The 25632-nt window shown below is 45.7% G+C and overlaps 1 protein-coding gene across 5 annotated transcripts in view; it reads right to left on the reverse strand.

Annotated features, from left to right (window-relative positions):
- Positions 1 to 21339, reverse strand: part of LOC110511365 (nucleoporin SEH1) — a 114313-nt gene extending 92974 nt beyond the window's left edge. Inside the window, exons 1-9 of one of the 5 annotated variants that reach the window (XM_036973263.1) lie at positions 21088 to 21339; positions 20695 to 20745; positions 20385 to 20531; positions 19998 to 20209; positions 19294 to 19392; positions 18903 to 19043; positions 18501 to 18655; positions 16387 to 16540; positions 1767 to 3609 (exon numbers count right to left, since the gene is read on the reverse strand). In XM_036973263.1, the coding sequence (XP_036829158.1) occupies positions 3387 to 3609; positions 16387 to 16540; positions 18501 to 18655; positions 18903 to 19043; positions 19294 to 19392; positions 19998 to 20209; positions 20385 to 20531; positions 20695 to 20745; positions 21088 to 21198 (1293 nt within the window). In that variant the 5' untranslated portion in view covers positions 21199 to 21339 and the 3' untranslated portion in view covers positions 1767 to 3386. The other 4 variants (XM_036973264.1, XM_036973265.1, XM_036973266.1 and 1 more) reach the window with 4 other exon arrangements.
- Between the last annotated feature and the right edge of the window lie 4293 nt (positions 21340 to 25632).

Genomic DNA, 25632 nt, shown 5'->3' on the forward strand with positions numbered 1-25632 from the left:
TTGTAGAGGCCTATTCACACACATAATATATATATATATATATATATATATATATATATATATATATATATATATTCTCACATCAGATCAATGTCCTTACCAGATATGGTCCTTACATTCTGAAAGTATAGCGTTGGATTTAAGTGCTTCTCATCAACTAATTGTTGTCATGTATAGTTAAATTGTATATTATTTTTGCTCATGAAATGTATATGATATATATTCAAAATGTGTAGTAGCACTTGTTACAGATTCAATAGGATCCATACCATATCATCCATCCTAAGTCTAAGGAGTGGTCAGGAACTTGCGGGAGTATCATATGTTCCCCACAGCAGCTGCAACCATCACTTGGCTAGTTGACAGCTGCACAGTAAATACAACACACCATACCAATTCTGACCGACTCCCATCTTTCTATAGACTTCAGAGATACTTGCTGTGATTTGTGTACAGTATGAGAAGGACAAGACAGTTTCATGAGAGAAACCCAGTGTGAGAATGTAAAGTGCCCAGGGCCTTCAGTCTGATAGTTTCTCTCATGAAACCCAGTGTGAGAATGTAAAGTGCCCAGGGCCTTCAGTCTGATAGTTTCTCTCATGAAACCCAGTGTGAGAATGTAAAGTGCCCAGGGCCTTCAGTCTGATAGTTTCTCTCATGAAACCCAGTGTGAGAATGTAAAGTGCCCAGGGCCTTCAGTCTGATAGTTTCTCTCATGAAACCCAGTGTGAGAATGTAAAGTGCCCAGGGCCTTCAGTCTGATAGTTTCTCTCATGAAACCCAGTGTGAGAATGTAAAGTGCCCAGGGCCTTCAGTCTGATAGTTTCATGAGAGAAACCCAGTGTGAGAATGTAAAGTGCCCAGGGCCCTCAGTCTGATAGTTTCATGAGAGAAACCCAGTGTGAGAATGTAAAGTGCCCAGGGCCCTCAGTCTGATAGTTTCATGAGAGAAACCCAGTGTGAGAATGTAAAGTGCCCAGGGCCTTCAGTCTGATAGTTTCTCTCATGAAACCCAGTGTGAGAATGTAAAGTGCCCAGGGCCCTCAGTCTGATAGTTTCTCTCATGAAACCCAGTGTGAGAATGTAAAGTGCCCAGGGCCCTCAGTCTGATAGTTTCATGAGAGAAACCCAGTGTGAGAATGTAAAGTGCCCAGGGCCTTCAGTCTGATAGTTTCTCTCATGAAACCCAGTGTGAGAATGTAAAGTGCCCAGGGCCCTCAGTCTGATAGTTTCTCTCATGAAACCCAGTGTGAGAATGTAAAGTGCCCAGGGCCTTCAGTCTGATAGTTTCTCTCATGAAACCCAGTGTTAGAATGTAAAGTGCCCAGGGCTTTCAGATCAGAATCCAGGCTCAGACCATGTGATGCCTCTGGATCACTATGTATTATTGTAAAGGCAGATTCACATGGTAGTCAGTCATAGATGACACATTGTGAGTGTAAAGGATGATTCACATGGCAGTCAGTCATGGATGACACATTGTGAGTGTATAGGCTGATTCACATGGTAGTCAGTCATGGATGACACATTGTGAGTGTATAGGATGATTCACATGGTAGTCAGTCATGGATGACACATTGTGAGTGTATAGGCTGATTCACATGGTAGTCAGTCATGGATGACACATTGTGAGTGTAAAGGATGATTCACATGGTAGTCAGTCATGGATGACACATTGTGAGTGCACACGTGCATGGGATACACAGCTACATTGTATAACAGCGTTGGGTTTTAATGTTAGTGTGGTGATGGTATAGGCAGTTATGACATTTCAATGAGCATTTATTCTTTCAAATTTCTCATATGCATCGACTAGCCCCCATTTCATTAATGCAACAACATTAGGCTTGAAATTAAACACACACACACACACACACACACAGGAATAACACACGCAGGAATTACACCCACATGAATAACACACGCAGGAATTACACCCATATGAATAACACACACAGGAATTACACCCACATGAATAACACCCACAGGAATTACACCCACACAGGAATTACACCCACATGAATAACACACACAGGAATTACACCCACACAGGAATTACACCCACGCGTAAATTACACCCGCTGGAATTGCACCCACATAAATTTCACCCGCAGGATTTACACCCGCACGTGAATTACACCCACAGGAATAACGCCCACGGGAATTACACCCACATGAATTACACCCACGGTCTTGTAAAGACACATTCCAACACAGTGATGTGAGTTTGAACCACAGGCACCGTAGTAAACCAGCATGCTGGTTTTTAATTAAATAAAAACCAAGATCAAATATATCTAGAGAATCATCACTCACAACTCTGGGAGACTACATCTGGGCCGACTGCCAGGGAGGCAGACTGCCAGGGAGGCAGACTGCCAGGGAGGCAGACTGTCAGACTGTCAGTCAGCACTAGGGCTGTTTACATATGGAGGGACTATCGTAAACAAAATGTCTAAGAAATCATTTTACATTTTTGCTCATCAAGATTCACTGGTTTTATGCACCAACCAAACTGTTCTGGGAGAGGGGAAGGTCTTCTTCTGATTAGTCACTAAGAAGAAGAGTACCCTCCCAGTCAGCCGTATTCAGGCAGGGTGTTGAGGGGTCTGGAGGGTCAGTGGTGTTCAGGCAGGTTGTTGAGGGGTTTGGAGGGTCAGCCAGGGTGTTGACGGCTCTAGAGGGTCAGCCGTGTTCAGGCAGGATGTTGAGGGGTCTGGAGGGTCAGTGTTGAGGGGTCTGGAGGGTCAGTCGTGTTCAGGCAGGGTGTTGATAGCTCTAGAGGGTCAGTGTTGAGGGGTCTGGAGGGTCAGTCGTGTTCAGGCAGGGTGTTGAGGGGTCTAGAGGGTCAGTGTTGAGGGGTCTGGAGGGTCAGTCGTGTTCAGGCAGGGTCAGTGTTGAGGGCTCTAGAGGGTCAGCCGTGTTCAGGCAGGGTCAGTGTTGAGGGCTCTAGAGGGTCAGCTGTGTTCAGGCAGGGTGTTGAGGGGTCTAGAGGGTCAGTAGTGTTCAGGCAGGGTGTTGAGGGCTCTAGAGGGTCAGTGGTGTTCAGGCAGGGTGTTGAGGGCTCTAGAGGGTCAGTGGTGTTCAGACAGGGTGTTGAGGGCTCTAGAGGGTCAGTGGTGTTCAGGCAGGGTGTTGAGGGCTCTAGAGGGTCAGTGGTGTTCAGGCAGGGTGTTGAGGGCTCTAGAGGGTCAGTGGTGTTCAGGCAGGGTGTTGAGGGCTCTAGAGGGTCAGTCGTGTTCAGGCAGGGTGTTGAGGGCTCTAGAGGGTCAGTAGTGTTCAGGCAGGGTGTTGAGGGCTCTAGAGGGTCAGCCGTGTTCAGGCAGGATGTTGAGGGCTCTAGAGGGTCAGTGGTGTTCAGGCAGGGTGTTGAGGGCTCTAGAGGGTCAGTCGTGTTCAGGCAGGGTGTTGAGGGCTCTAGAGTGTGAGTACAGTCTGTGCAGGGACAGAGGGGATTGGGGGGGCTGGCCATGGATGGCCATTGGGGACTGGGGGAGCTGGCTGTGGGGGCTGAACTGGGCATCAGAGTGCTCTATCAGAGAGGGGGGGGGCAGCAGGTGGCCGTACCTGGACCCTGCCCTGGGGGCATCCAGAGGGGGGAAGAAATACCTGAAACAACAGACAGGAACAGGGAACAGACAGGAAACAAGACAACAATGGGATACAAAGAAATAAACAAAAACAGAGAAATGAGAGGTGAATTAAAATAGGAAAAGGGGGGACGTGAACAGGCTACGGCAGCTGTACAGAACAGGCTACGGCAGCTGTACAGAACTGGCTACGGCAGCTGTACTGAACAGGCTACGGCAGCTGTACTGAACAGGCTACGGCAGCTGTACTGAACAGGCTACGGCAGCTGTACAGAACAGGCTACGGCAGCTGTACAGAACAGGCTACGGCAGCTGTACAGAACAGGCTACGGCAGCTGTACAGAACAGAAAAGGGGGAGGGTAAGGAGGTGCAGAAGACAGCAGAACTAACAGGAGATACTGTATTCAGCAGAACTAACAGGAGATACTGTATTCAGCAGAACTAACAGGAGATACTGTATTCAGCAGAACTAACAGGAGATACTGTATTCAGCAGAACTAACAGGAGATACTGTATTCAGCAGAACTAACAGGAGATACTGTATTCAGCAGAACTAACAGGAGATACTGTATTCAGCAGAACTAACAGGATATACTGTATTCAGCAGAACTAACAGGAGATACTGTATTCAGCAGAACTAACAGGAGATACTGTATTCAGCAGAACTAACAGGAGATACTGTATTCAGCAGAACTAACAGGAGATACTGTATTCAGCAGAACTAACAGGAGATACTGTATTCAGCAGAACTACCAGGAGATACTGTATTCAGCAGAACTACCAGGAGATACTGTATTCAGCAGAACACAGACACATTAACACAACAGAAGACACAGTATTCAGCAGAACTAAGAGAATATACTGTATTCAGCAGAACACAGACACATGAACACATCAGGAGACTATGTGGTAAGGTATTCAGCAGAACTAACAGGAGACGATGTGGTAAGGTATTCAGCTAAACTAACAGGAGACAATGTGGTAAGGTATTCAGCAGAACTAACAGGAGACGATGTGGTAAGGTATTCAGCAGAACTAACAGGAGACGATGTGGTAAGGTATTCAGCAGAACTAACAGGAGACGATGTGGTCAGGTATTCAGCAGAACTAACAGGAGACGATGTGGTCAGGTATTCAGCAGAACTAACAGGAGACGATGTGGTCAGGTATTCAGCAGAACTAACAGGAGACGATGTGGTCAGGTATTCAGCAGAACTAACAGGAGACGATGTGGTCAGGTATTCAGCAGAACTAACAGGAGACGATGTGGTCAGGTATTCAGCAGAACTAACAGGAGACGATGTGGTCAGGTATTCAGCAGAACTAACAGGAGACGATGTGGTCAGGTATTCAGCAGAACTAACAGGAGACGATGTGGTAAGGTATTCAGCAGAACTAACAGGAGACGATGTGGTCAGGTATTCAGCAGAACTAACAGGAGACGATGTGGTAAGGTATTCAGCAGAACTAACAGGAGACGATGTGGTCAGGTATTCAGCAGAACTAACAGGAGACTATGTGGTAAGGTACTCAGCAGAACTAACAGGAGACGATGTGGTAAGGTATTCAGCAGAACTAACAGGAGACGATGTGGTCAGGTATTCAGCAGAACTAACAGGAGACTATGTGGTCAGGTATTCAGCAGAACTAACAGGAGACGATGTGGTAAGGTATTCAGCAGAACTAACAGGAGACGATGTGGTCAGGTATTCAGCAGAACTAACAGGAGACGATGTGGTCAGGTATTCAGCAGAACTAACAGGAGACTATGTGGTCAGGTATTCAGCAGAACTAACAGGAGACGATGTGGTAAGGTATTCAGCAGAACTAACAGGAGACGATGTGGTCAGGTATTCAGCAGAACTAACAGGAGACGATGTGGTCAGGTATTCAGCAGAACTAACAGGAGACGATGTGGTAAGGTATTCAGCAGAACTAACAGGAGACGATGTGGTCAGGTATTCAGCAGAACTAACAGGAGACGATGTGGTCAGGTATTCAGCAGAACTAACAGGAGACGATGTGGTCAGGTATTCAGCAGAACTAACAGGAGACGATGTGGTCAGGTATTCAGCAGAACTAACAGGAGACTATGTGGTAAGGTATTCAGCAGAACTAACAGGAGACGATGTGGTAAGGTATTCAGCAGAACTAACAGGAGACGATGTGGTCAGGTATTCAGCAGAACTAACAGGAGACGATGTGGTCAGGTATTCAGCAGAACTAACAGGAGACGATGTGGTCAGGTATTCAGCAGAACTAACAGGAGACGATGTGGTCAGGTATTCAGCAGAACTAACAGGAGACGATGTGGTCAGGTATTCAGCAGAACTAACAGGAGACGATGTGGTCAGGTATTCAGCAGAACTAACAGGAGACGATGTGGTAAGGTATTCAGCAGAACTAACAGGAGACGATGTGGTCAGGTATTCAGCAGAACTAACAGGAGACGATGTGGTCAGGTATTCAGCAGAACTAACAGGAGACGATGTGGTCAGGTATTCAGCAGAACTAACAGGAGACGATGTGGTAAGGTATTCAGCAGAACTAACAGGAGACGATGTGGTAAGGTATTCAGCAGAACTAACAGGAGACGATGTGGTCAGGTATTCAGCAGAACTAACAGGAGACGATGTGGTCAGGTATTCAGCAGAACTAACAGGAGACTATGTGGTCAGGTATTCAGCAGAACTAACAGGAGACGATGTGGTAAGGTATTCAGCAGAACTAACAGGAGACTATGTGGTAAGGTATTCAGCAGAACTAACAGGAGACGATGTGGTCAGGTATTCAGCAGAACTAACAGGAGACGATGTGGTCAGGTATTCAGCAGAACTAACAGGAGACGATGTGGTCAGGTATTCAGCAGAACTAACAGGAGACTATGTGGTCAGGTATTCAGCAGAACTAACAGGAGACGATGTGGTCAGGTATTCAGCAGAACTAACAGGAGACGATGTGGTCAGGTATTCAGCAGAACTAACAGGAGACGATGTGGTCAGGTATTCAGCAGAACTAACAGGAGACGATGTGGTCAGGTATTCAGCAGAACTAACAGGAGACGATGTGGTCAGGTATTCAGCAGAACTAACAGGAGACGATGTGGTCAGGTATTCAGCAGAACTAACAGGAGACGATGTGGTCAGGTATTCAGCAGAACTAACAGGAGACTATGTGGTAAGGTATTCAGCAGAACTAACAGGAGACGATGTGGTCAGGTATTCAGCAGAACTAACAGGAGACTATGTGGTCAGGTATTCAGCAGAACTAACAGGAGACGATGTGGTAAGGTATTCAGCAGAACTAACAGGAGACGATGTGGTCAGGTATTCAGCAGAACTAACAGGAGACGATGTGGTCAGGTATTCAGCAGAACTAACAGGAGACGATGTGGTCAGGTATTCAGCAGAACTAACAGGAGACTATGTGGTCAGGTATTCAGCAGAACTAACATGTGGTCAGGTATTCAGCAGAACTAACATGTGGTCAGGTATTCAGCAGAACTAACAGGAGACGATGTGGTCAGGTATTCAGCAGAACTAACAGGAGACGATGTGGTCAGGTATTCAGCAGAACTAACAGGAGACGATGTGGTCAGGTATTCAGCAGAACTAACAGGAGACGATGTGGTCAGGTATTCAGCAGAACTAACAGGAGACGATGTGGTCAGGTATTCAGCAGAACTAACAGGAGACGATGTGGTCAGGTATTCAGCAGAACTAACAGGAGACGATGTGGTCAGGTATTCAGCAGAACTAACAGGAGACGATGTGGTCAGGTATTCAGCAGAACTAACAGGAGACGATGTGGTCAGGTATTCAGCAGAACTAACAGGAGACGATGTGGTCAGGTATTCAGCAGAACTAACAGGAGACGATGTGGTCAGGTATTCAGCAGAACTAACAGGAGACGATGTGGTCAGGTATTCAGCAGAACTAACAGGAGACGATGTGGTCAGGTATTCAGCAGAACTAACAGGAGACGATGTGGTCAGGTATTCAGCAGAACTAACAGGAGACGATGTGGTCAGGTATTCAGCAGAACTAACAGGAGACGATGTGGTCAGGTATTCAGCAGAACTAACAGGAGACGATGTGGTCAGGTATTCAGCAGAACTAACAGGAGACGATGTGGTCAGGTATTCAGCAGAACTAACAGGAGACGATGTGGTCAGGTATTCAGCAGAACTAACAGGAGACGATGTGGTCAGGTATTCAGCAGAACTAACAGGAGACGATGTGGTCAGGTATTCAGCAGAACTAACAGGAGACGATGTGGTCAGGTATTCAGCAGAACTAACAGGAGACGATGTGGTCAGGTATTCAGCAGAACTAACAGGAGACTATGTGGTCAGGTATTCAGCAGAACTAACAGGAGACGATGTGGTAAGGTATTCAGCAGAACTAACAGGAGACTATGTGGTAAGGTATTCAGCAGAACTAACAGGAGACGATGTGGTCAGGTATTCAGCAGAACTAACAGGAGACGATGTGGTCAGGTATTCAGCAGAACTAACATGTGGTCAGGTATTCAGCAGAACTAACAGGAGACGATGTGGTCAGGTATTCAGCAGAACTAACAGGAGACGATGTGGTCAGGTATTCAGCAGAACTAACATGAGACTATGTGGTCAGGTATTCAGCAGAACTAACAGGAGACGATGTGGTCAGGTATTCAGCAGAACTAACATGTGGTCAGGTATTCAGCAGAACTAACATGTGGTCAGGTATTCAGCAGAACTAACATGTGGTCAGGTATTCAGCAGAACTAACAGGAGACGATGTGGTCAGGTATTCAGCAGAACTAACAGGAGACGATGTGGTCAGGTATTCAGCAGAACTAACAGGAGACGATGTGGTCAGGTATTCAGCAGAACTAACAGGAGACGATGTGGTCAGGTATTCAGCAGAACTAACAGGAGACGATGTGGTCAGGTATTCAGCAGAACTAACAGGAGACGATGTGGTCAGGTATTCAGCAGAACTAACAGGAGACGATGTGGTCAGGTATTCAGCAGAACTAACAGGAGACGATGTGGTCAGGTATTCAGCAGAACTAACAGGAGACGATGTGGTCAGGTATTCAGCAGAACTAACAGGAGACGATGTGGTCAGGTATTCAGCAGAACTAACAGGAGACGATGTGGTCAGGTATTCAGCAGAACTAACAGGAGACGATGTGGTCAGGTATTCAGCAGAACTAACAGGAGACGATGTGGTCAGGTATTCAGCAGAACTAACAGGAGACGATGTGGTCAGGTATTCAGCAGAACTAACAGGAGACGATGTGGTCAGGTATTCAGCAGAACTAACAGGAGACGATGTGGTCAGGTATTCAGCAGAACTAACAGGAGACGATGTGGTCAGGTATTCAGCAGAACTAACAGGAGACGATGTGGTCAGGTATTCAGCAGAACTAACAGGAGACGATGTGGTCAGGTATTCAGCAGAACTAACAGGAGACGATGTGGTCAGGTATTCAGCAGAACTAACAGGAGACGATGTGGTCAGGTATTCAGCAGAACTAACAGGAGACGATGTGGTAAGGTATTCAGCAGAACTAACAGGAGACGATGTGGTCAGGTATTCAGCAGAACTAACAGGAGACGATGTGGTCAGGTATTCAGCAGAACTAACAGGAGACGATGTGGTCAGGTATTCAGCAGAACTAACAGGAGACGATGTGGTCAGGTATTCAGCAGAACTAACAGGAGACGATGTGGTCAGGTATTCAGCAGAACTAACAGGAGACGATGTGGTCAGGTATTCAGCAGAACTAACAGGAGACGATGTGGTCAGGTATTCAGCAGAACTAACAGGAGACTATGTGGTCAGGTATTCAGCAGAACTAACAGGAGACGATGTGGTAAGGTATTCAGCAGAACTAACAGGAGACTATGTGGTAAGGTATTCAGCAGAACTAACAGGAGACGATGTGGTCAGGTATTCAGCAGAACTAACAGGAGACGATGTGGTCAGGTATTCAGCAGAACTAACAGGAGACGATGTGGTCAGGTATTCAGCAGAACTAACAGGAGACGATGTGGTCAGGTATTCAGCAGAACTAACAGGAGACGATGTGGTCAGGTATTCAGCAGAACTAACAGGAGACGATGTGGTCAGGTATTCAGCAGAACTAACAGGAGACGATGTGGTCAGGTATTCAGCAGAACTAACAGGAGACTATGTGGTCAGGTATTCAGCAGAACTAACAGGAGACGATGTGGTCAGGTATTCAGCAGAACTAACATGTGGTCAGGTATTCAGCAGAACTAACAGGAGACGATGTGGTCAGGTATTCAGCAGAACTAACATGTGGTCAGGTATTCAGCAGAACTAACAGGAGACGATGTGGTCAGGTATTCAGCAGAACTAACATGTGGTCAGGTATTCAGCAGAACTAACAGGAGACGATGTGGTCAGGTATTCAGCAGAACTAACATGTGGTCAGGTATTCAGCAGAACTAACAGGAGACGATGTGGTCAGGTATTCAGCAGAACTAACATGTGGTCAGGTATTCAGCAGAACTAACAGGAGACGATGTGGTCAGGTATTCAGCAGAACTAACATGTGGTCAGGTATTCAGCAGAACTAACAGGAGACGATGTGGTCAGGTATTCAGCAGAACTAACAGGAGACGATGTGGTCAGGTATTCAGCAGAACTAACAGGAGACGATGTGGTCAGGTATTCAGCAGAACTAACAGGAGACGATGTGGTCAGGTATTCAGCAGAACTAACAGGAGACGATGTGGTCAGGTATTCAGCAGAACTAACAGGAGACGATGTGGTCAGGTATTCAGCAGAACTAACAGGAGACGATGTGGTCAGGTATTCAGCAGAACTAACAGGAGACGATGTGGTCAGGTATTCAGCAGAACTAACAGGAGACGATGTGGTCAGGTATTCAGCAGAACTAACAGGAGACGATGTGGTCAGGTATTCAGCAGAACTAACAGGAGACGATGTGGTAAGGTATTCAGCAGAACTAACAGGAGACGATGTGGTCAGGTATTCAGCAGAACTAACAGGAGACGATGTGGTCAGGTATTCAGCAGAACTAACAGGAGACGATGTGGTCAGGTATTCAGCAGAACTAACAGGAGACTATGTGGTCAGGTATTCAGCAGAACTAACAGGAGACGATGTGGTCAGGTATTCAGCAGAACTAACAGGAGACGATGTGGTCAGGTATTCAGCAGAACTAACAGGAGACGATGTGGTCAGGTATTCAGCAGAACTAACAGGAGACTATGTGGTCAGGTATTCAGCAGAACTAACAGGAGACGATGTGGTAAGGTATTCAGCAGAACTAACAGGAGACTATGTGGTAAGGTATTCAGCAGAACTAACAGGAGACGATGTGGTCAGGTATTCAGCAGAACTAACAGGAGACGATGTGGTCAGGTATTCAGCAGAACTAACAGGAGACGATGTGGTCAGGTATTCAGCAGAACTAACAGGAGACGATGTGGTCAGGTATTCAGCAGAACTAACAGGAGACGATGTGGTCAGGTATTCAGCAGAACTAACAGGAGACGATGTGGTCAGGTATTCAGCAGAACTAACAGGAGACGATGTGGTCAGGTATTCAGCAGAACTAACAGGAGACTATGTGGTCAGGTATTCAGCAGAACTAACAGGAGACGATGTGGTCAGGTATTCAGCAGAACTAACATGTGGTCAGGTATTCAGCAGAACTAACAGGAGACGATGTGGTCAGGTATTCAGCAGAACTAACATGTGGTCAGGTATTCAGCAGAACTAACAGGAGACGATGTGGTCAGGTATTCAGCAGAACTAACATGTGGTCAGGTATTCAGCAGAACTAACAGGAGACGATGTGGTCAGGTATTCAGCAGAACTAACATGTGGTCAGGTATTCAGCAGAACTAACAGGAGACGATGTGGTCAGGTATTCAGCAGAACTAACATGTGGTCAGGTATTCAGCAGAACTAACAGGAGACGATGTGGTCAGGTATTCAGCAGAACTAACATGTGGTCAGGTATTCAGCAGAACTAACAGGAGACGATGTGGTCAGGTATTCAGCAGAACTAACATGTGGTCAGGTATTCAGCAGAACTAACAGGAGACGATGTGGTCAGGTATTCAGCAGAACTAACATGTGGTCAGGTATTCAGCAGAACTAACAGGAGACGATGTGGTCAGGTATTCAGCAGAACTAACATGTGGTCAGGTATTCAGCAGAACTAACAGGAGACGATGTGGTCAGGTATTCAGCAGAACTAACATGTGGTCAGGTATTCAGCAGAACTAACAGGAGACGATGTGGTCAGGTATTCAGCAGAACTAACATGTGGTCAGGTATTCAGCAGAACTAACAGGAGACGATGTGGTCAGGTATTCAGCAGAACTAACATGTGGTCAGGTATTCAGCAGAACTAACAGGAGACGATGTGGTCAGGTATTCAGCAGAACTAACATGTGGTCAGGTATTCAGCAGAACTAACAGGAGACGATGTGGTCAGGTATTCAGCAGAACTAACATGTGGTCAGGTATTCAGCAGAACTAACAGGAGACGATGTGGTCAGGTATTCAGCAGAACTAACATGTGGTCAGGTATTCAGCAGAACTAACAGGAGACGATGTGGTCAGGTATTCAGCAGAACTAACATGTGGTCAGGTATTCAGCAGAACTAACAGGAGACGATGTGGTCAGGTATTCAGCAGAACTAACATGTGGTCAGGTATTCAGCAGAACTAACAGGAGACGATGTGGTCAGGTATTCAGCAGAACTAACATGTGGTCAGGTATTCAGCAGAACTAACAGGAGACGATGTGGTCAGGTATTCAGCAGAACTAACATGTGGTCAGGTATTCAGCAGAACTAACAGGAGACGATGTGGTCAGGTATTCAGCAGAACTAACATGTGGTCAGGTATTCAGCAGAACTAACAGGAGACGATGTGGTCAGGTATTCAGCAGAACTACAGATCTGTATTGTTATTTACTGCAGCTCTTTGTTTTTCTAACCGCATACTTAAAAAAAAATTAGGTATTTTCTTAAAACTGCTTTGTTGGTTCAGGGCTTTTAAAAAATCAGCATTTACCTGCTGTATTCGGGCACATGTGACAAACACAACTTGATCTAAAATAAAACAACACCTATTAGGAGTAAGTATTGCCGAAGCAGTGGCATCCTGGTCCATGCATGGTCACCAGGGTGCTCGCTGGTCAGCGGGCTTTAGGTCAACAGTACGCAGGCTGGTGGAGTGTCTTCAGGGCAGTCAGGCTCCGCAGGCGAGGGCTAAAGGGGATCCTCTGGCCGTTCCTGTGTGCATGCAACAAGCAGCATCCATCACGTCCAATAGACCACACAGGGATGAGTCCTTATTGAAAACGGGACAATAATACGCAAGCAAACTATTTCATTTTTTTTTAAATTAGATGAAATTGTACAAAACACACAGTCGTCAACAAATCACAATACGATGCATTTTTTTTTTATCAAAGATTGGACAGGAGTACAGAAAAAGGTTGTCATTAAAAACAGAGAAACCTAACACCATACAATGTAACAGGTTAGCAGAGGCCTTTCAGAACGGAGAGGATTTTAAGGCAGAATAGTCACCTCAAGTGAGGGATAATTAGGCTTTTCTTATGAACCATTATACAGTACCAGGAGTATAATGTCTGGAAACTGAATGTTGATGTACTGTACTAGGAGAGAGAGTATAATGTCTGGAAACTGAATGTTGATGTACTGTACTAGGAGAGAGAGTATAATGTCTGGAAACTGAATGTTGATGTACTGTACTAGGAGTATAATGTCTGGAAACTGAATGTTGATGTACTGTACTAGGAGTATAATGTCTGGAAACTGAATGTTGATGTACTGTACTAGGAGTATAATGTCTGGAAACTGAATGTTGATGTACTGTACTAGGAGTATAATGTCTGGAAACTGAATGTTGATGTACTGTACTAGGAGAGAGAGTATAATGTCTGGAAACTGAATGTTGATGTACTGTACTAGGAGAGAGAGTATAATGTCTGGAAACTGAATGTTGATGTACTGTACTAGGAGAGAGAGTATAATGTCTGGAAACTGAATGTTGATGTACTGTACTAGGAGTATAATGTCTGGAAACTGAATGTTGATGTACTGTACTAGGAGTATAATGTCTGGAAACTGAATGTTGATGTACTGTACTAGGAGAGAGAGTATAATGTCTGGAAACTGAATGTTGATGTACTGTACTAGGAGAGAGAGTATAATGTCTGGAAACTGAATGTTGATGTACTGTACTAGGAGAGAGAGTATAATGTCTGGAAACTGAATGTTGATGTACTGTACTAGGAGAGAGAGTATAATGTCTGGAAACTGAATGTTGATGTACTGTACTAGGAGTATAATGTCTGGAAACTGAATGTTGATGTACTGTACCAGGAGTATAATGTCTGGAAACTGAATGTTGATGTACTGTACCAGGAGTATAATGTCTGGAAACTGAATGTTGATGTACTGTACCAGGAGAGAGAGTATAATGTCTGGAAACTGAATGTTGATGTACTGTACTAGGAGAGAGAGTATAATGTCTGGAAACTGAATGTTGATGTACTGTACTAGGAGAGAGAGTATAATGTCTGGAAACTGAATGTTGATGTACTGTACTAGGGTGGAATATTGAATAGAAACTCAGCCATGTGTGTGTTATTAAAGCACTAGCATGTTCACCAGCCTTCAGTCATTATTTCATTCAGATGAATTGCAGATTACCAGCGGGTTAATAGGGATTATTACCAGATTATATCCCAGATGCTCCTACAACATGTTCACCAGCCTTCAGTCATCATTTCATTCAGATGAATTGCAGATTACCAGCGGGTTAATAGGGATTATTACCAGATTATATCCCAGATGCTCCTACAACATGTTCACCAGCCTTCAGTCATTATTTCATTCAGATGAATTGCAGATTACCAGCAGGTTAATAGGGATTATTACCAGATTATATCCCAGATGCTCCTACAACATGTTCACCAGCCTTCAGTCATTATTTCATTCAGATTAATTGCAGATTACCAGCAGGTTAATAGGGATTATTACCAGATTATATTCCAGATGCTCCTACAACATGTTCACCAGCCTTCAGTCATTATTTCATTCAGATGAATTGCAGATTACCAGCAGGTTAATAGGGATTATTGCCAGATTATATCCCAGATGCTCCTACAACATGTTCACCAGCCTTCAGTCATTATTTCATTCAGATGAATTGCAGATTACCAGCAGGTTAATAGGGATTATTACCAGATTATATTCCAGACGCTCCTACAACATGTTCACCAGCCTTCAGTCATTATTTCATTCAGATGAATTGCAGATTACCAGCAGGTTAATAGGGATTATTACCAGATTATATCCCAGACGCTCCTACAACATGTTCACCAGCCTTCAGTCATTATTTCATTCAGATGAATTGCAGATTACCAGCAGGTTAATAGGGATTATTACCAGATTATATCCCAGACGCTCCTACAACATGTTCACCAGCCTTCAGTCATTATTTCATTCAGATGAATTGCAGATTACCAGCAGGTTAATAGGGATTATTACCAGATTATATCCCAGATGCTCCTACAACATGCAAAGATTATGGAAAACGTTTTGGTAATTATTTTATATATTGAAAATATGAACGTTTATTATTTATCAATATGCCCTCCAAACATTCTACACATGCTATTTATTATAAGATTACATCAAAAGAGTAAATTATTCAAATTAGCAAACCTGTATGTTTGGCCCTGGTATGTAAATGTATTGAAAGTATGACAATTTCCAGGGCATTATGTGAGGACGACAGACATCTGTAATAACTCATCTCAAATGTTTAAAAAATATATCAAAATAACATTCATGTTCCAATCAACATAAAACTGTGTCAATAAACAATTACCAAAAAATGATTGTACAATCCAAACGTCAGTCTGCTGTTGTACGAACATTAAAAAACTGTTGCAAATAGCCCTCCCAAACACGCCTTTTATGACGAGCAGACAGACCTGCCACGGGGAGCGGGCCTACGTGCTGGGTCTGGCCTGCTGGGCCTTGCCACAAGCCAAGCTCTTTGCATGAGCGCAACACACAGTGTCAGTCAGGCCCAGGGAGGGGGGGGGGGTCAGCGCTGCAGTGTCAGTCAGGCCCAGGGAGGGGGGGGGGGGGGGGGGGGGGGTCAGCGCTGCAGTGTCAGTCAGGCCCAGGGAGGGGGGGGGGGGGGGGGGGGGGGGGGTCAGCGCTGCAGTGTCAGTCAGGCCCAGGGAGGGGGGGGGTGTCAGCGCTGCAGTGTCAGTCAGGCCCAGGGAGGGAGGGAGGGGGGGGTGTCAGCGCTGCAGTGTCAGTCAGGCCCAGGGAGGGAGGGAGGGGGGGGTGTCAGCGCTGCAGTGTCAGTCAGGCCCAGGGGTGGGGGGGGGGGGGGGTCAGCGCTGCAGTGTCAGTCAGGCCCAGAGAGGGTAAAGCAGTGAGGCAGTCAGTCGCCAGCTCTGGCCGGCCGACAGAAGGCAAGGCCTCCTACCTTCCTGCAGCAGAGCCATTCAGTGCATTCTGGGGGGGGGGGGGGGGGGGGGGGTCAGCGCTGCAGTGTCAGTCAGGCCCAGGGAGGGGGGGGGGGGGGGGGGGGGGTGTCAGCGCTGCAGTGTCAGTCAGGCCCAGGGAGGGAGGGAGGGGGGGGTGTCAGCGCTGCAGTGTCAGTCAGGCCCAGAGAGGGTAAAGCAGTGAGGCAGTCAGTCGCCAGCTCTGGCCGGCCGACAGAAGGCAAGGCCTCCTACCTTCCTGCAGCAGAGCCATTCAGTGCATTCTGGGAGGTCTGGACAGCGGACCCCACCATGGTATTCATGGCACCGGGTTGTCCTGACGACCCGTTGACTGGACTTCCGTCTCCCTTCAGGATGCCTGTACACTTCCAGTTGTCCATATAGTTGGCTGGGGACCAGAAGATGGGAACCAATGAAACAGTGTAAATGTGTGGGGGACTTTACACGGTTCACGAGTAGACAGCCACTTCTATTTCCCTTCAGCTAAACCATTGGCTTTGAAATGACTGAATAGACTTTTAGCCCGGTCCCAAACCTGTTGGTGCTGCCGGGCCAACTAGTGGTCATTGTCAAGCTGCAGCGTAGAATGACATAATAAACTAGTGAAGTCAGTTAAAAGATGCTCTCAAACGTTTAACATTTTAGCCTGAAGGTTTGAAAGGCTGAAACAGATCCCTGCACTACGTCATCCATTCTGTTTTGTGCACTACGTCATCCATTCTGTGCACTACGTCATCCATTCTGTTTTGTGCACTACGTCATCCATTCTGTTTTGTGCACTACGTCATCCATTCTGTTTTGTGCACTACGTCATCCATTCTGTTTTGTGCACTTCGTCATCCATTCTGTTTTGTGCACTACGTCATCCATTCTGTGCACTACGTCATCCATTCTGTTTTGTGCACTACGTCATCCATTCTGTTTTGTGCACTACGTCATCCATTCTGTTTTGTGCACTACGTCATCCATTCTGTGCACTACGTCATCCATTCTGTGCACTACGTCATCCATTCTGTTTTGTGCACTACGTCATCCATTCTGTTTTGTGCACTACGTCATCCATTCTGTTTTGTGCACTACGTCATCCATTCTGTTTTGTGCACTACGTCATCCATTCTGTTTTGTGCACTTCGTCATCCATTCTGTTTTGTGCACTACGTCATCCATTCTGTGCACTACGTCATCCATTCTGTTTTTTGTGCACTACGTCATCCATTCTGTTTTTTGTGCACTACGTCATCCATTCTGTGCACTACGTCATCCATTCTGTGCACTACGTCATCCATTCTGTGCACTACGTCATCCATTCTGTGCACTACGTCATCCATTCTGTGCACTACGTCATCCATTCTGTGCACTACGTCATCCATTCTGTGCACTATGTCATCCATTCTGTTTTTTGTGCACTACGTCATCCATTCTGTTTTTTGTGCACTACGTCATCCATTCTGTTTTTTGTGCACTATGTCATCCATTCTGTTTTTTGTGCACTATGTCATCCATTCTGTTTTTTGTGCACTACGTCATCCATTCTGTGCACTACGTCATCCATTCTGTGCACGTCGTCATCCATTCTGTGCACTACGTCATCCATTCTGTTTTTTGTGCACTACGTCATCCATTCTGTTTTTTGTGCACTACGTCATCCATTCTGTTTTTTGTGCACTATGTCATCCATTCTGTTTTTTGTGCACTATGTCATCCATTCTGTTTTTTGTGCACTACGTCATCCATTCTGTTTTTTGTGCACTACGTCATCCATTCTGTTTTTTGTGCACTATGTCATCCATTCTGTTTTTTGTGCACTACGTCATCCATTCTGTGCACTACGTCATCCATTCTGTGCACTACGTCATCCATTCTGTTTTTTGTGCACTACGTCATCCATTCTGTTTTTTGTGCACTACGTCATCCATTCTGTTTTTTGTGCACTACGTCATCCATTCTGTTTTTTGTGCACTATGTCATCCATTCTGTTTTTTGTGCACTACGTCATCCATTCTGTTTTTTGTGCACTATGTCATCCATTCTGTTTTTTTGTGCACTAACCAAATACACATAGAAATATAAGTTATAGATCTGTTATTTTCTATGCTACCCGGTCTTGAATGTGGTTTTCGTGTCTTTTACTTTTGTACACCAGCTTATGGTTATGGACAATATTTCACCGTGATTTAGATGGTACCATTATTACATTATAGTCGCTTTGGTCACAAACAGAAAGTAATCAAACTATTAGAATTTCAGCAACCAGGAAATGGAGCGATTTCTCCATAGTACATCTTCTATGATCCCAGAGTGGATCGTTAATAGGATCTCTGTGTTTCAGTCTATACTAGATAGATCACCTTTCCAGAGTCGGACACAGCCGTCGTCTCCTGAGGAGGCTAGCAAGGTGCTAGTGATGTTCCAGGAGACTCTCCACACCTGGGAGTTGTGGTTGTCGAACTGGGCCACGATCTGAACCTCAAATTTAGTAGGGCCTGTTGAGCTGCTCTCCTTACTGTCAGACGAGAGAGAGAGGCAGAACAGGTCAGTATAGCATATGGACACGGTACAGGCTCTGAACGGCTGTGATCTGCTCCTTAGACAATACAGCAAGTCTAAAAATATATATACAGCTAATATCTATTAGACAACTCAATATGTACTCCTAGAAGTCAGAAAACGTTAGTAAAAAGTGTAAAAATATATATATATAAATATATATATAAATATATATAAATAAAAATCGCCATTTATACACTCACCGCAAAGGTACCAACTTAAAGATCCGAACATCTTTGGTTGCTATGGCGAGCACGTGGAAGGACCGCCCCAGGTTCGGGGAGAAGGCTATGTCGTGCACTGCATCAGTCACCGTCATCAATGTCTCGGCTTTCGCATATTTCCTGATCAAAGACAGAGAATTCCCCTCTTAAAGTAGAGGAGTCTCTGACAACATGATAACGTGAACTAAAAGACCAGACTTGAATAATACTAGAACATACAACGACTACAACATAATACAATAGAGAAGCTTTATTTCTCCCAAGGGAACTGGGGGTTCATGTAACCATCTGCTCCACCTGTATAATGTCATAGGACTGACCTAGTGTTTTCATTATACTAATAATGTAATAGCCAGGTAATAGGACTGACCTAGTGTTGTCATTGTACTCGTAGATCTGAACCTTCCCACCGTACATCACGTTGCTGTCATCACTTCCCACTGCTATCATGGGAGGGTGGGCGCGAGAACTAAGGAGACAATGACAGTTATTAAACTAGGTAACATGTTAATAGGCATCAATACAATAGCCCATCAGTATCTACAGCTGCTGATAAATAGACAGTTATTAAACTAGGTAACATGTTAATAGGCATCAATACAATAGCCCATCAGTATCTACAGCTGCTGGAGAGCTCCAACTGCATTTTCACAGCAGTGGAACACTCAAGTAACATCTTGAGAAACTCTACAGCCTTCAAACTCAACTCTGGACCTCGAAGCCAGTGTCACTGCATTTTATCATTGTTCTAATTTAGACCGGGGACACCAGCAATTCATTATCAGGTAGAACAGAAAACCAGCAGGCTCTGGACCTCGTAGGGTCAGAGTTGAATACCCAATGCTATAGAGAATGTAACACAGGGGTGTAACAGCGTGTGTTGTGTACAATCAGCTACATCAATGAACACTTTAGTTCATTGGACACTGTGTACAATCAGCAACACCAATGAACACATTAGTTCATTGGACACTGTGAACAATTGACAAATAAAGTGATATTAATCTTAAAAATGACTGACTGGTTTCACCTGGAGTGAATTGGGCCTAAATCTATGGACTCCGTGAAGCTGACCTGGAGGGGTTCCAGGAGATACAGGAGCAGCTGAGTTTACAGGAGATCTCGTGCTGCAGAGACCACTGGCTGAGGTTCATCACGTCTGGAGCCTCGTAGACCCTCACCACCCCGTCTGCTGAGCACGTGGTCAGCATCAGACCCATGTGTTTAGGAGCAAACTTCACGTCCGTCACCGACGTCCTGCTGTCCACCAGAGTCGTCCTCTTTATCTAAGCAGAATGAGAGTTAGTTGCCGATACCTCACACCAAGGTCTCTTTGACCCAATAACTTGGGTCAAAGAATCACCTCACAGCAGTGGCTGGATAATAGCCTGGTACAAGATCGGCAGGAGAATACAAATATATGTGGGACCAGGCTCGTAGCTGAATGTCCAGGAGTCTTACCCAGTGGCTCTGCCCCCTCTGTTTGTCATTAGACTCCCCAACTATCTCCTCCCACACAGCGGCTGTCCGGTCAAAGGAGCAGGAGGCCAGCACCTGTCCAAACTCAGGGTGGGCCCATGTCACCCTCCATACTGACCCGCTGTGTGTCTGCAAAGACGAGTCAATAACAAACCTTCCATTCTACAGACCATTTCAGGACTGAACAAGCAAAGAAAGTCCTTTCAAAAAGGGAGAGGAGCTACAATTCAAAGCAAATACTTTAAAAACACACTTTTAAATCTTGGAGTGTAAGAAATAAAAACCGACTTGCCTTCCAGCTGGCAGTGCAGTGCCACTCCCCACTTTCACTCTTGTCCCAAACCTGAAGGATGCAGAACATTGACAATGGTTCACTAAAGCAAGCTCTGGTTACTGTCTGGGCATTTTGTTTACATCCTAGCTAGCATAGCAAGCTAGCTGCATGGCTTGCAAACTAGCTAGTTAGCTTAGTTAACGTTAGCTAGCTAACTGTTTTAAAACTGCAAATATTATCAGTGAATTACTTTTCTCTAAAAGTGGGTAATATTAATCAAGTAAACTATATAGCTGCAGTTAATTTGGTTACTGAATTAGCTGTTTAGTTCCATTTCAATAAGGTAAAGAGTTAGCTAGCAAGCTAGCCTGCTACTAGCTAGTTAGCTTAGCTCACTCGTTTTTTTTTTACCTTGACACTTTGGTCACTTGAACACGTTGCCATTCTCCGGCCGTGAAAATCGTAGGAAACATCGTGGATTAGATCTTTGTGATCTGCTGCAATGCTACGAGCCACAAACATGTTTATTTTAGTAGTTAAGTTATTTCCCCCACTGAGCCTCTCCTTCTCAGAACGGATGCTGCTGTCATGTGGCCTCGGCTCCCAGTGTTCACACTTCACATGGTGACCACAAAGAGGCGTAAAACCCTTGTATTTGCTAGATTCAATCAAGAGAGTGTAGCTACGCTAAAGAAACTTCACTGGTTATGGGTGCCGGTCTTTAGTACTAATTTAAAACCATAAAAACCTTATCATCAATAAAAAAAAATTAACGTCCTCTCACTGTCAACTGCGTTTATTTTCAGCAAACTTAACATGTGTAAATATTTGTATGAACATAACAAGATTCAACAACTGAGACAAACTGAACAAGTTCTACAGACATGTGACTAACAGAAATGGAATAATGTGTCCCTGTCCAAATCAAAAGTAACATTCAGTATCTGGTGTGGCCACCAGCTGCATTAAGTACTGCAGTGCATCTCCTCTTTTATTATTTTTTTATTTTTTTATTTCACCTTTATTTAACCAGGTAGGCTAGTTGAGAACAAGTTCTCATTTGCAACTGCGACCTGGCCAAGATAAGGCATAGCAGTGTGAACAGACAACACAGAGTTACACATGGAGTAAACAATTAACAAGTCAATAACACAGTAGAAAAAAAGGGGAGTCTATATATACATTGTGTGCAAAAGGCATGAGGTAGGCAAATAATTACAATTATGCAGATTAACACTGGAGTGATAAATGATCAGATGGTTATGTACAGGTAGAGATATTGGTGTGCAAAAGAGCAGAAAAATAAAAATAAATAAATAAAAACAGTATGGGGATGAGGTAGGTGAAAATGGGTGGGCTATTTACCAATAGACTATGTACAGCTGCAGCGATCGGTTAGCTGCTCAGATAGCAGATGTTTGAAGTTGGTGAGGGAGATAAAAGTCTCCAACTTCAGCGATTTTTGCAATTCGTTCCAGTCACAGGCAGCAGAGAACTGGAACGAAAGGCGGCCAAATGAGGTGTTGGCTTTAGGGATGATCAGTGAGATACACCTGCTGGAGCGCGTGCTACGGATGGGTGTTGCCATCGTAACCAGTGAACTGAGATAAGGCGGAGCTTTACCTAGCATGGACTTGTAGATGACCTGGAGCCAGTGGGTCTGGCGACGAATATGTAGCGAGGGCCAGCCGACTAGAGCATACAAGTCGCAGTGGTGGGTGGTATAAGGTGCTTTAGTGACAAAACGGATGGCACTGTGATAAACTGCATCCAGTTTGCTGAGTAGAGTGTTGGAAGCAATTTTGTAGATGACGTCGCCGAAGTCGAGGATCGGTAGGATAGTCAGTTTTACTAGGGTAAGTTTGGCGGCGTGAGTGAAGGAGGCTTTGTTGCGGAATAGAAAGCCGACTCTTGATTTGATTTTCGATTGGAGATGTTTGATATGGGTCTGGAAGGAGAGTTTAGAGTCTAGCCAGACACCTAGGTACTTATAGATGTCCACATATTCAAGGTCGGAACCATCCAGGGTGGTGATGCTGGTCAGGCGTGCGGGTGCAGGCAGCGAACGGTTGAAAAGCATGCATTTGGTTTTACTAGCGTTTAAGAGCAGTTGGAGGCCACGGAAGGAGTGCTGTATGGCATTGAAGCTCGTTTGGAGGTTAGATAGCACAGTGTCCAAGGACGGGCCGGAAGTATATAGAATGGTGTCGTCTGCGTAGAGGTGGATCAGGGAATCGCCCGCAGCATGAGAAACATCATTGATATATACAGAGAAAAGAGTCGGCCCGAGAATTGAACCCTGTGGCACCCCCATAGAGACTGCCAGAGGACCGGACAGCATGCCCTCCGATTTGACACACTGAACTCTGTCTGCAAAGTAATTGGTGAACCAGGCAAGGCAGTCATCCGAAAAACCGAGGCTACTGAGTCTGCCGATAAGAATACGGTGATTGACAGAGTCGAAAGCCTTGGCAAGGTCTATGAAGACGGCTGCACAGTACTGTCTTTTATCGATGGCGGTTATGATATCGTTTAGTACCTTGAGCGTGGCTGAGGTACACCCGTGACCGGCTCGGAAACCAGATTGCACAGCGGAGAAGGTACGGTGGGATTCAAGATGGTCAGTGACCTGTTTGTTGACTTGGCTTTCGAAGACCTTAGATAGGCAGGGCAGGATGGATATAGGTCTGTAACAGTTTGGGTCCAGGGTGTCGCCCCCTTTGAAGAGGGGGATGACTGCGGCAGCTTTCCAATCCTTGGGGATCTCAGACGATATGAAAGAGAGGTTGAACAGGCTGGTAATAGGGGTTGCGACAATGGCGGCGGATAGTTTCAGGAATAGAGGGTCCAGATTGTCCAGCCCAGCTGATTTGTACGGGTCCAGGTTTTGCAGCTCTTTCAGGACATCTGCTATCTGGATTTGGGTAAAGGAGAACCTGGAGAGGCTTGGGCGAGTAGCTGCGGGGGGGGGGGGGAGCTGTTGTCCGAGGTTGGAGTAGCCAGGCGGAAGGCATGGCCAGCCGTTGAGAAATGCTTGTTGAAGTTTTCGATAATCATGGATTTATCGGTGGTGACCATGTTACCTAGTCTCAGTGCAGTGGGCAGCTGGGAGGAGGTGCTCTTGTTCTCCATGGACTTCACAGTGTCCCAGAACTTTTTGGAGTTGGAGCTACAGGATGCAAACTTCTGCCTGAAGAAGTTGGCTTTAGCTTTCCTGACTGACTGTGTGTATTGGTTCCTGACTTCCCTGAACAGTTGCATATCGCGGGGACTATTCGATGTTAGCGCAGTCCGCCACAGGATGTTTTTGTGCTGGTCGAGGGCAGTCAGGTCTGGAGTGAACCAGGGGCTATATCTGTTCTTAGTTCTGCATTTTTTGAACGGAGCATGCTTATCTAAAATGGTGAGGAAGTTACTTTTAAAGAAAGACCAGGCATCCTCAACTGACGGGATGAGGTCAATGTCCTTCCAGGATACCCGGGCCAGGTCGATTAGAAAGGCCTGCTCACAGAAGTGTTTTAGGGAGCGTTTGACAGTGATGAGGGGTGGTCGTTTGACTGCGGCTCCGTAGCGGATACAGGCAATGAGGCAGTGATCGCTGAGATCCTGGTTGTAGACAGCGGAGGTGTATTTGGAGGGCCAGTTGGTCAGGATGACGTCAATGAGGGTGCCCTTGTTTACAGAGTTAGGGTTGTACCTGGTGGGTTCCTTGATGATTTGAGTGAGATTGAGGGCATCTAGCTTAGATTGTAGGACTGCCGGGGTGTTAAGCATATCCCAGTTTAGGTCACCTAACAGAACAAACTCTGAAGCTAGATGGGGGGCGATCAATTCACAAATGGTGTCCAGGGCACAGCTGGGAGCTGAGGGGGGTCGGTAGCAGGCGGCAACAGTGAGAGACTTATTTCTGGAGAGAGTAATTTTCAAAATTAGTAGTTCGAACTGTTTGGGTATGGACCTGGAGAGTATGACATTACTTTGCAGGCTATCTCTGCAGTAGACTGCAACTCCTCCCCCTTTGGCAGTTCTATCTTGACGGAAGATGTTATAGTTGGGTATGGAAATCTCAGAATTTTTGGTGGCCTTCCTGAGCCAGGATTCAGACACGGCAAGGACATCAGGGTTAGCAGAGTGTGCTAGAGCAGTGAGTAAGACACACTTAGGGAGGAGGCTTCTGATGTTGACATGCATGAAACCAAGGCTTTTTCGATCACAGAAGTCAACAAATGAGGGTGCCTGGGGACATGCAGGGCCTGGGTTTACCTCCACATCACCCGCGGAACAGAGAAGGAGTAGTATGAGGGTGCGGCTGAAGGCTATCAAAACTGGTCGCCTAGGGCGTTGGGGACAGAGAATAAGAGGAGCAGGTTTCTGGGCATGGTAGAATATATTCAGGGCATAATGCGCAGACAGGGGTATGGTGGGGTGCGGGTACAGCGGAGGTAAGCCCAGGCACTGGGTGATGATGAGAGAGGTTGTATCTCTGGACATGCTGGTTGTAATGGGTGAGGTCACCGCATGTGTGGGGGGTGGGACAAAGGAGGTATCAGGGGTATAAAGAGTGGAACTAGGGGCTCCATTGTAAACTAAAACAATGATAACTAACCTGCACAACAGTATACAAGGCATATTGACATTTGAGAGAGACATACAGCAAGGCATACAGTAATCACAGGTGTTGAATTGGGAGAGCTAGCTAAAACAGTAGGTGAGACAACAACAGCTAATCAGCTAGCACAACAACAGCAGGTAGAATGGCGATTGATTAGGCAGAGAGGGTCGGATTAACTACACACAGAGCCTAAATGCGGCTGGGGCCGACAGATAAAACATAAACAAGCAGAATGGATTACCGTGAATTAATGGACAGTCCAGCATGCATCAGCTATGTAGCCAAGTGATCAGTGTCCAAGGGGCAGCGGTGGATGGGGCAGGGAAGCTGGACTGGCGAGTGTT

The sequence above is a fragment of the Oncorhynchus mykiss genome, unplaced genomic scaffold (assembly GCF_013265735.2).
Source record: "Oncorhynchus mykiss isolate Arlee unplaced genomic scaffold, USDA_OmykA_1.1 un_scaffold_226, whole genome shotgun sequence".
Lineage (NCBI taxonomy): Eukaryota > Metazoa > Chordata > Actinopteri > Salmoniformes > Salmonidae > Oncorhynchus > Oncorhynchus mykiss.